Raw genomic sequence first — 11,412 nt, 5'->3', positions numbered from 1 at the left:
GTGTGGGGGGGGGGGGGTATCGGGGGAATATCAGGGAAGTGGGTCAGATGATTCAGTATCCAAAGCAAATAAGAGCTCATATTCCACTGCTCCGCTCTGCCCTGCTTCCCTAAAGATGTGATGCTAAATGCTGCAGTGAAAACACAGCACCAGCTACACGCTGCACACCAGACGACCTGCCACATACAATAATGCAAATGTTATGCAACGCGCTAGTTAATAATATAACCTAGCCAACAAGATGATTGTTTCCATGAGCAAAAAGAAGAAGGGGAAGGCTAAGACTTAATGATATTTGGAAATGCACATCTTATATGCATATAGTTATTTTGTCATATTTCAACTGCTATATGATTCCCCTGCTATTTGGTTGCTTTCTTTACTGCTTAAAGCGTGCCCTGATGAACAGCTTCATTTAGCTTATTTTGGTCATCCTGTAAATTCCTGGGAGACACTGGTAGAGGCAACCTGCAGCCCTGCAGTGCCCTACTTTTAGAAAGCTTAGTGAGACTCATTGATACATTGATTTCCCTGAAACCGACCTGTACCTGGATCTATAGCGTGGCTCTTTCTGGCATTAATGATGCCTCTGCATTGTGCTGGTATCATCTGTGGCAGTGCATTTCTAGCTCCTGTCACAGCTGCTCTCAGCTCAGCAACAAAACCCACGTCCAAACACACGTAGGTGCTAACTGTAGCTGCTGGGCTCTAAAGACTAAGTGGACCACTTTTTACAGCTGCACCTATGTTATCATTTAGAAAGGCAAATATACTGTTTATGCACATTTTTTTTTTAGCAACTCAGTTTTTAATCCTGTCAATTTGATTAAATACAGACAACAGTATTTAAGTATGTATTGAAGTAGTATGGTGTCTAAGTATGGACTGAATTGACATCGACCCTTACTGCAAAAAAGAAACATACATGTCAGGGTAAAGCATGTAACAATGATCGTTCATCTTAGGATAAGGCCCCAGAGGTACATAGGTAGGTGAGAAGATAGATAGATAGATAGATAGATAGATAGATAGATAGATAGATAGATAGATAGATAGATAGATACTTAATTGATTAACCCATAGAGGAAATTTAAAGCGTTATTACAATTATTGCTAAATCAGTGTATATGTGTGTTTGTTTTTTGTCAGTTTCTAGGGCTATGTTGTCTGAGCTGAGGCTTATGCAATCAGTGGGCCCTCCGATCAGCTGGCAGTGTGTGTCGAGCGTCATGGCAACCTGTCTCTGTGTGTAAGACTTGTGTTAGTGAATGGAACTGTTCATAACAAGAGGATGAGCCACTAGTCTCCATCACAGTCGAGGACTAAATCATCCCCTGTAATGTACATAGCGCCTACAGGGAGAATGATGTCACGGCTGGAAAACTCTGAAGCAGCTGCTCTGCTTGACTGAACTTTAACTGTCCACATGTCCATCGCTGTTTGTTAAAAAAAAACACCCACCAGACGAGACAAGAAAATCCCTCAACAGTCTTAATACAGCATTGCCCACATAATGACATGGACTGGGGTCTTAGAGGTTAAGCAAGTGCCAATGCAGGCAAAACCACTACTACATCACGAGGGGCTGGTTGCCTTGTGATGAATGATGTTTGGAGTTGATATGTTTTGGAAAAACCTGAGAGGGAAAATTGAACTAATGCTCCTCTTTCCATCCAAAAGCTTGTCTGAAGTAGCATATAGCTTCATTGAGTGATATAAATCTTTGCTAAGCATAGGTTATCAGCAAGAATTCCTTCCTAAATAGAACATTCCCATTTTAACCAGCCTCCTTTGAAGTCTTTTGACTTCAACTCCAACTCCTGGTATCCACCCCTCTTACTCTTACACATGCCATTATGCAATTTCTCCACCCACACAAAATTACTTTGTTCACCATTTTCGGCCAGAATGAAATACCTTAACAACCAGTCAAAGGAATTTAAAGGTGCTATATGTAAGTTTTTGTTATCTCTACATAGCCAACGTTAGCATTAACAGCTGTTTACTTACCAGTCAAGAAGTTCAGCTTTAAACTTATTCGCCAAGAGCTGTCTCCAGCGGTGGAAAGCAACACCAATGTTAACTCTTGTTTTGCTTCTATTTCTATCATTTTTTCTACTGAAGTTAGCATGCTAACCAGCTAGCCCTGTCCCAACAGGCTCATCCCATAATATTACTTTGCAATAGTGAGTCACTGTAGCGTCCAGTGTGCCTTCAGTTCAGCAGGAGAGGGTGAAGAAGTAGCGCTGATCAGAGGGTGTTTTTTAACCTCTTGTAAACGCAACAATGGCTGAAGGTCTTTGCAAGTGATCACCACCACCACTCGCTCGCAGCATGAAACCAAGTCTGGCAGCAGAGAAACATAACTTATAGCACGTTCAAAGAGATAAATACCCTCATCCAAGTGGATGGTTAAAAAGTGACAGTGAGAGAGAGAGAATACTCGTGCACAGATATTCATGTTGCAAAAAGGATGACCTCTAATAAACTTTTTTCATCTAGCACCACAGGTAAGTGAAAGTTTATACTTATCTGTGGATTGGCTCAAAAAATGGCAAACATTCATGGTAACTTTAGTCATCCCCTGACCTTTCACCTACTGCCATCATAAGGTCAAGATTTTAATTTTATGTTCTGTTGTTTATGACCAAATACCTTCAAACCCTCAGCTATACTTTGTGTCTACTGCTAATTAGCAAATGTTAGCTTGTTCACAAGTAGCTACAGTATATCACTGTTGGCATTTTTATGTATATAGGGGCATTTTTAAGCTAGATGGGAGATGTCGTTTAACAAAGATCATCAGCCAGACTCAAACCAGGGATGCCTCAAACCCTTTGATGAACAAGATTATCCACTATTCCCCACATTACTTTTCGTTCTTTCTTACTTTCTTGACCTAAACCCTTTCACTCCGAGTGAATTATAACTCATCCACAATGGCTCTCCCTCGGTCTTTCCACACACCTTTCTGGTATTTTTTTGCCAACTTTATTTTATATAGTATACAATTTTGCAGCAGTTGCTTAGAAATGCATTATATAAGAGAAGTTTGTTATTTATCGGGATGTTCATTCACAGAGTTGGATTTAAATAGTTCTTTCTATTCAGAGCAAATCTGGTGAGTGATGCTCACTGGAAAAGCCTGTGAAGTCGTGATAACCACAGGTCTCCGTGTTTAGTTTAGCACTCGCTACGCTCCGACTGGATTCATCAGGGGTTGTGATAAGGAGGTGAGGCTTAGTGTGTGTGTGTGTTCTCTGTCTTCATCCTGCCAGCCCATCTGACAAGCCCTCCAACTATTTACGAGCTCAGCCGATTCCTGCCTCACTTCATTAGCCCCGGCTATGAGACGGTTGCTAAAATTAGTCCCCTGTGCAATGTGTAGCCCCCTCCAACACTAACACACTTGTACACACACACATACACAAACACACATACACACACAAAGACCGAAAAACTTTTCCACTGCCAAGTCATGTTTTCCTAATGTTCCTGTTAAATGCTGTTCTGTAGACCCCACTGTATGTAGTCGATACTAAAACGATTTGTCAGGGAAGCCCACTGTCTCTTTCTCTCACAAACACATACCACACACACACGATGAACACACACAGAAAACACAAGGATGACGTACTGAGGGAAGATAAACTAAACTTTTTAGTTCATGGAAACATTAAGTCATCGGGATATTCATGGCTTTGGCATTTCATTCCTACTAAAGATATTCACCCTCTCAATCTCCTCTTCCTCTCCCCTCCAGGCGTTGTGTGGCTGCACAGTTAGCATTCCCACGCTGGAAAACCGTGTCATCTCTCTTCCCTGTCATGACATCATCAAGCCGGGGACGGTGAAGCGACTCAGAGGGGAAGGCCTGCCTTTCCCCAAGAACCCGTCACAGCGCGGTGATCTCATCGTGGAGTTTTCGGTCCGTTTTCCCGACAGGATCCCCCCTCAGTCCAGAGAGATTATCAGACAACACCTGCCACAGTCATAGGTAGACTCACCTCCAGCCCCTCCACCACCACACACTCCAGACTAAACCCTGAAAAACAACCCTTAATAATCCATCATCAACTCCTACCTTATATTTTGACCCTTATTGTAATTAACCTTCCCATGTCCTGTGTTAATGCCCACAGTTTTAAACAGACACTGTGTTTTGTAGGGACGTCACAGTGGGAGGAGGAAGGAAGAATGCCTACACAAATGGCTTTATCGGGATGAAATTATTTGTTTGTTTTGTCTTTTGGCCCAAGCACATACACAAGCACCCGAGCAGTGGAGCGGTGCTGAGGATGGGCTCAGCACAATTGTGGCTTTGACCGGAACTTCTTTTCTTAACTCTGTTTTTTACGGATTTATCAGTGGTTTTATATGCTGTCCAACTCTCTGATCCTCGTCTTTTTGTGATAGGATGAAGTGTGAGATATTTTTTAAAAAGAAACATTTTTTCCAGGATTTCCTTTTCCAAAGGAGGTTTCAAATAGGATTATTTATTTTTACCTTGAGTGTACCAGCAGCTTCAGTGTGTTCAGTGCAAACCCCAGTTTTAGCACAACTCTCCCACTGCCACCTGCTTTTCTCATGCTTTCAGTCTAATAAAGCATCGTGCTTGAAGTCTGTAGGCCGTTTACCTTTTAGTATGATCTGTTTCCCCCATAATCCGTTGTATTTTGTGCCACAATGCACTTAAAAGTCCTGCATTACTCCAAACAGTAATAGCATATCTCAGCTGCATTGGAAAATCTGAGAATGACAATCAAATACTGTAACAGCAGTGTCGGATAATACAATCTGCACATAATATGGGTGCTTCCCCATCTGAGCTGTGTGGCTGCTCTGAACTGAATAGCCTGGCTCGATATCTGAGGAACATTTAGGTGCCTTAGCCTGGTGTCATACCACATATGTAAACAAACACACACACAAACACACACACATAATCACACACGCACGCACACGCAGATGCACATGCACATATATACAACCAGCCATGTTAAGTGCACAACAGACGATGCCCTATGCTCTGTTAGACGTGACCGTTGGGACATTGGCAGCTGGTAATCTTGGAAAAACATGAAGTAAGCAATGTAAAATCAACCAACACATGGTACTGTATGTAAGCAAGGACTTATATTTTTAGGGAGAGATCTGATACAAGACTGAAGAATTTTGCCAATACATCCCTGTAAAGTGCCATACAAGTACAGGTTTGATTTCCCAGAGGAATGTAAGCATGAAGTTAAGCTGAAGTAGTTGACATTCCTCTGGGAAACCCAGCTCTGTTGTGTGTATATATATATATATACTGCTTTCTCTTGTGCCATCTGAAGGCCGTGTCTTGGTGCTACTGTGAGCAGTGCCAAAAATAGACCACCGTGGTGTCTACTTTTTGGTTTAATGGAGTCCTCAGTTTGTGATTTGATAACTGCTTCTGTTCTCTGTAACATCTTTACATCGAACGTTACGTCTGTTTTTTTCAAGTAGAAAACCCTGTTTAGGAAACAGGTTTTGTGATATTGCAGCAGCTGCTCTCTGTCTCAGCTGCAGGGGGCTCTGAAAGCTTGCTTCAGCTCTTCCTCCTGTAGTTTACAGCAATGATAAGATGTATGTATGAGTATGGTTTATGTAGACAGCCCTAGTAGGTCATATATATCATGTGTATGGGAAAATGTTTGAATGCAACATGTTTAAAAATGCACTTTTTATGTCATTAAAGATACTGACAAAAAACTATGAGATGATGAGAGACTTGAATGATGTGTCTGAGTGTGTGAGCGTCCTGCCTCTCAGAGCCTTAGAGGATGCTGAACTGTGGCTACAACCAGAATGCACATGTGTTGCTGCTGAAAGACTCACTGTCACTGCTTATGTGCATTTGACAATATTTATGATCTTTTCAAAATTGGAGATAAATAAACCAAATGTGTGAAGTTAACGGTTTGTGTCATTTGTCTTTGTATCCTGATTTAGATCCCATTTGTGGTTCGATGCTAACATGTGACATGAGAACGCTGGATGAACCTGTAAACACGATCATAACAGGATCCAGGTGTCTGATTAAAGTGTGTGTGTGTGTGTGTGTGTGTGTGTGTGTGTGTGTGTGTGTGACTCAAGAATTCACACAGTAATTATGACAGTTGTACACAAATGGTTAATATATTTTAAGCACATTTTACTGAAATTACTGTTGTACTTTTACTCGTAATGAAGTATTTTCACATTGTTGCATGGTACTATTACTTCTGAGTACTTCTTCCACCACTGATTCTCTGTTGACGCAGAAATTTGTCTCTGAGATGCTGAGGAATCAAGACACCTACATTCAGATGATCAGAAACCTGGATAATGGTATGATCATGCGAACAAGGATATCAACAACCAGGTTTCTCATGTTCCAAGTAAATATCCCAAATAAGGTCACAACCATGATAGGAGTCAAAACTGTTAGTAAACATACGAACTGATCTGGAATCAGTTCTTAGAAACATTAAATGAGCTGAGAAATCATCTTTGGGATTCCATGTGATAAGACATTGGCAAAACATTTTTAACTGTGTTGTTTTGATAGGAACAGTGGAGTTTGGACATTTTCCATCAGTTTGAGTTACAGATAAACAAGTGAAGACAGACTTTGACCTGCTCAAATCCAGATGGACAGCAGCTGATCACTGGTCCGAGGTAGGAACGTCTTGACTGGAAAATAAAAAGACTTTTATCCTCTTGATTGTTTAATCTGTGTACTATTTACTGTGTGTGTTTGTGTTTGTGTTTGTGCATTAGTCAATTACACGGTCTGGTCAGCAGCTGGGTCAGGAGCATGGTCAGGAGACAGTCAGGGCAGGTGATGTGTGTTAAGAGACTGATCATGTGAAACGACTGCACTGGTTGATGAAAAAAGTTTGTGTGTGTGAGTGTGTGAGTGAGTGAGCATCGCGTGGTTAGGATATAACAGACAATTAGAGAACCATGGGAAGGCTTTCTGAGATGTGCTGCAGTAACACCACACTGTGACTAATGCCGTATAGCTGCATTAGCTATTTCTGGCTGTAAGGCTGGGTTCGCAGAGAGTTTATATTTCCACTGAAGCATATTTTTCAGCTCAGAGATTGAAAAAAAACCAAACAATAATGAAAAGAAGGTCTACAAATTTTATTTTTTTGTTGCCTAAAGTATGATGGATGTGGCTTTGTGAAAGGCTTTTTGCACATGACCCCTGCTGTAGTCCAGGAGTTAATGAATTCAGATGTGAGTGATAATCAGTAACAGAGTATTAGGACTTAGTCATGATGACTGGACGGCCTCTGGATCCCTTTCCATAGGACAGTGAACAGCTCACACACTCCTCTGTCGCTGTCTTTCCTCTGTCAGGTCCTCAGAGCTGGAACATGAGCACCTTTGTGACTCTCTCAACAGGGCAGAAGATGCCCTTGGTCGGACTTGGCACATGGAAGAGTGCTCCAGGACAGGTAGAACTATAAACACACACACCTTGGCTTTGCTTGTAACATTATTAAGTAATACAGAAAGCAAGTGTATGGACTGTGTCGTCATCGATGTGTTTCTCAGGTGAAGCAGGCCGTGCTGGCAGCTTTAGACTGCGGGTACAGACACATCGACTGTGCAGCTGCTTACAGCAATGAACAGGAGGTCGGAGAGGCTTTGGCTCTGAGGGTCGGTCCTGGGAAGGTGAGAAACTCTGGTTACGTTGATCTCGACAGTTCATTCTTGACCTTGGAATCAGCAGCCTCAACTCAAGGCCCATTTCCTCAGTTGTTTTCTGAGTTTTGAACTATATAACTCCATCAGTGGACTGATACAGGATTAAACCTGCTATTATTCTCAGCATTTTTAAAACTTTCCATCCATGTGTTCTCTCAAGCTAAACTTTTTAGTTAATCCTTAACCTTGGAAATAGAAGTTGACAAAATGATCCCAAGGTCCATTTACATGCCTGTTCCAGAGCTTTGAAATAGTGCGTTACGTTCAATATGTTTAATGTTACTAATCAATTTACCAACAGGTCACTATGACACGCAACAACCCCACGACCCCTCCAGAACAAATACATTGACTTTTTAATGCCATCAACCAAACGGTTTATTAAGGTTGTTAAGATCTGAAGTTACATTCAGAAATGCCCATATGTAAATTTAATAAACAGTATGTACATGTGTTAAATCTGCATATATGAAATATATGTATATATAAAGTAAAACAATATATTTATATACATTATAGCCTATATATGTAAAACAATATATTTATATACAGTATAGCCTATATATGTATATATGTAAAAAAATTACATGTGAAACCTGTTGTAACAATATCATATATTGACATATATGTCTAGCTAAATAGAAACATGTATTTTAGTATGTCTGTTTATGTTATAGGTTTATATTATAGACATATGATACATGTATGCTTAAATTTAGAAAGAAGAAAATCATATACAAAAATATAGAATTTTAATAAGCATGTTGTTTTGATATAGTGGCCTTTTCCTATGAGTATTATATATGTTATGAGCTTGTATCTTCATATATCCAGAGAATGTATATATGACATAATAATATATCCTCTTATAGCTGAAACATATGGTAACATCCATTTTGATATCGGGACAATTATGTCAAATAAGTCTCACTATAGAAAGTCCTTAATTCATAGTATGGTAAGGCATAAAGTGTCATAGTATAGTAAGGCATAAAAAGTCCTAAACTTTATTTAGTGAATACAAACTACTCTTTATTTTGTAAATAGTAGGCCTATAGGCCAATAGCCATAAGCAGTAAGCAACAATCCCCATCACTGTTAATAAAGAATAAGTAATTATAATAAAGCCTAATAAATCTCAATAGTGTTGCTGGCTGCTGTGCAGTCCAGCGTCACCAGTCTCTGAGAACTTGTGCGTCATCTCCAGGTAGAACAATGGTAAAATGCAAACACCAACATACAATAAACAAAAAATACCAAACCAATAAATATCAACAGCAACAGCGGCTCTTGGTATGAGAGTGTGACTGTCTCCACATGCAGCTGTGTGCCATAGGTGTGGCCGTGTGCGCCAGGTGCGTCGGGCGGTGCCGCTTCAATTAAAATGTTTTTATCATTTCTGTGTTGATAATTTTTTATTCTGCAATGTGTTAAAATACATGTCTATAGTGTTGTATTTCCACACTGTATCCCAGAAAAAACTGTACATATATATATATATATATATATTTATATATATATAAAGATCTTGTAGGGCATTTCAAGCATTTCACTGAATTCAACAGTCAGTGCTTTGTTTGTTTGTATATACATTATACTGTCCACTTCAGGCTCTGCATCGTGAGGAGGTGTTTGTTACTTCCAAACTGTGGAACACCAAGCACGACCCAGAGGATGTTGAGGAAGCGTGCAGGACCAGTCTAGCCCACCTGGGTCTCACCTACCTGGACCTTTACCTCATGCACTGGCCCATGGCTTTTCAGTGAGAGCAGCTTCACACACAATAATCTGATTACGTACACATTTGCCCATGTCATTACCTGAAGCAGCCTTCTGCATGTTTCTGCTTTAGGCGGGGGAAGGAGCTGATGCCTCGACGGGAAGATGGAAGCATTTGTTACTCTGATACACACTATAGACACACTTGGATGGCCATGGAGAGTCTAGTGGATAAAGGTTTGGTCAAGGCTATAGGACTGTCCAACTTCAACGCCAGGCAGACCGATGATATCATCAGCATGGCCAGACACAAACCTGTGATCAACCAGGTGCAATGCGACTTTCTCAAGGATTAATTGATAACAGTGATTCAGAAATATAAAAACTGTGTGTCATTGTTCCACAGGTAGAATGCCATCCTTATTTGTCTCAAGCAGATCTCCTGTCACACTGTCGGTCAGTGAATTTAACATATAATCAAAATGGTTTTCCTTTCTCTCGGAGCGTAATACCATGAAATAATGTTCCTGTTGTGTTAGTAACAGTGCTCGTACCTCTGCCTCAGGTCAGTGGCAGTTTGTGTGACAGCCTACAGTCCTCTGGGCAGTGGGGACCGACCCTGGGCCTCTCCTGATGAACCAAGTCTGCTGGAGGATCCTCGACTGGGAGCTATCGCCCAGAGATACCAGAAAACACCTGCCCAGGTCATACTCAGGTACAGCAGGACAATTTCCTAACCAAAAAAACCAAAAGTCCCTTCACAACCTTCTCAATTTTGTTGTAACCTTGCATTACTTTTACATGTACATAAAAGAAACCTCAATTATGTGACATCCACAGGTGGCATGTTCAGAGGGGTGTAGTGTGTATCCCTAAAAGTGTGACGCCCTCCAGGATCCAGCAGAACTTGCAGGTGTTTGACTTTTCCCTGTCCAAAGACGACATGAAGCTGATTGAATCGTTCAACCGCGACGAGCGTTTCATTGTCCCATCAGTGGAGGTGAGTCACTGATCTTATGACACATTACAGGATTTCACAACCACTTGTTTATGTTCGTCTATAACAGCCGTCTTATTTATTGATGGAGACTTACTGATGGTTTCAAACTTCAGGCTGTTTTCGAGCTGGTACGCACAGTGGAGTCTCCCTGTTTCTCAGAGAGGCAGAACTGTGAGGTGTTTTGTGTCAGACTCCTCTGTTGTAAATACAAATTGTAAAATACAATAATAATGCAAGAACAACTAATTTGTTGTTTTTCCTCCACAGCGGGGTGGTAAGAGAGTGTGGAGAGATGCAGAACATCCTCACTTCCCGTTCCATGATCCTTACTGAGTCTTCGTCCACAGGATGCAATATCTTGCTTTTGATAATTGTTGTCACATTGAATGAAACCAGATTTTTGTGTTTAATTCAAATATGATCAAAATCAGTTTCCTTTTGTGATGAATAATATTTAGTGACTGCATCCATCAAGAACATTGCTTGCAGCATGTTTTTCCAGTCAAGTGAAATTGCAAGAGGGGGGGCTTTTCCATTGCATTATGTTTTCTTTCTTTGCCAGAGTGACACTGTGTGGTCAGTGACGGAACAACCTCTCTGTCCAATTATAAACAACTTTAACATGGTGCCTGTATGTTTCACAGAGACTAGACTTTCAGGGGTTCATCATCACTGAGTCACAGCAGCAGCACTGCACTTCTTAACAACTAATCAATGATGAATTATCTTTACAGTGGTCAGGTAGCATAATAATGCAATAATGGAAGGAACATGGGCTGTCCCTATTCCCTAGTCATACCATATAAACACAATGTCCTGGTGACCCCAGTGTGAGTCCAACCAAAGGACTTTGTTGCTTGTCATTTCTGTAACTCTCCATGTTTTCTTTCTGTCCCTACTTTCAAATGATCAAAAAAAAAAAAAAAATGTACATCAACTCTGTATCAATAAAAAATTTCAAAACAGAC

At 40.7% G+C, this 11,412-nt stretch overlaps 2 protein-coding genes across 4 annotated transcripts in view; both read left to right on the top strand.

Annotated features, from left to right (window-relative positions):
• Nucleotides 1-5,941, top strand: part of dnajb5 (DnaJ heat shock protein family (Hsp40) member B5) — a 10,653-nt gene extending 4,712 nt beyond the window's left edge. For both annotated transcript variants that reach the window (XM_023413513.2, XM_023413512.2), the window contains exon 4: nt 3,764-5,941. In XM_023413513.2, the coding sequence (XP_023269281.1) occupies nt 3,764-3,997 (234 nt within the window). In that variant the 3' untranslated portion in view covers nt 3,998-5,941. The remainder of the gene's footprint in view (nt 1-3,763) is intronic.
• Nucleotides 5,942-6,540: 599 nt separating this feature from the next.
• On the top strand, nt 6,541-11,411 carry akr1a1a (aldo-keto reductase family 1, member A1a (aldehyde reductase)). Of its 2 annotated transcripts, none has more exons than XM_023413514.2 (9): nt 6,541-6,684; nt 7,375-7,472; nt 7,573-7,692; nt 9,336-9,487; nt 9,578-9,773; nt 9,851-9,900; nt 10,010-10,159; nt 10,285-10,444; nt 10,712-11,411. In XM_023413514.2, the coding sequence occupies exons 2-9, from the start codon at nt 7,392-7,394 to the stop codon at nt 10,775-10,777; spliced, it is 975 nt and encodes a 324-aa protein (XP_023269282.1). In that variant the 5' UTR covers nt 6,541-6,684; nt 7,375-7,391; the 3' UTR covers nt 10,778-11,411. The 2 variants fall into 2 exon arrangements, with proteins under 2 accessions (XP_023269282.1, XP_087032025.1); XM_087175899.1 differs by having other exon boundaries at nt 6,587-6,684; nt 7,420-7,472.
• The last annotated feature ends 1 nt before the right edge of the window (nt 11,412 follows it).

Source organism: Seriola lalandi, unplaced genomic scaffold (genome assembly GCF_002814215.2).
Source record: "Seriola lalandi dorsalis isolate HSWRI2012SDOR001 ecotype SW California unplaced genomic scaffold, Sedor1 jcf7180002054517, whole genome shotgun sequence".
Lineage (NCBI taxonomy): Eukaryota > Metazoa > Chordata > Actinopteri > Carangiformes > Carangidae > Seriola > Seriola lalandi.
Note: the sequence above shows the minus strand (reverse complement) of the source record. Positions and strands in the feature narration are given on the sequence as shown.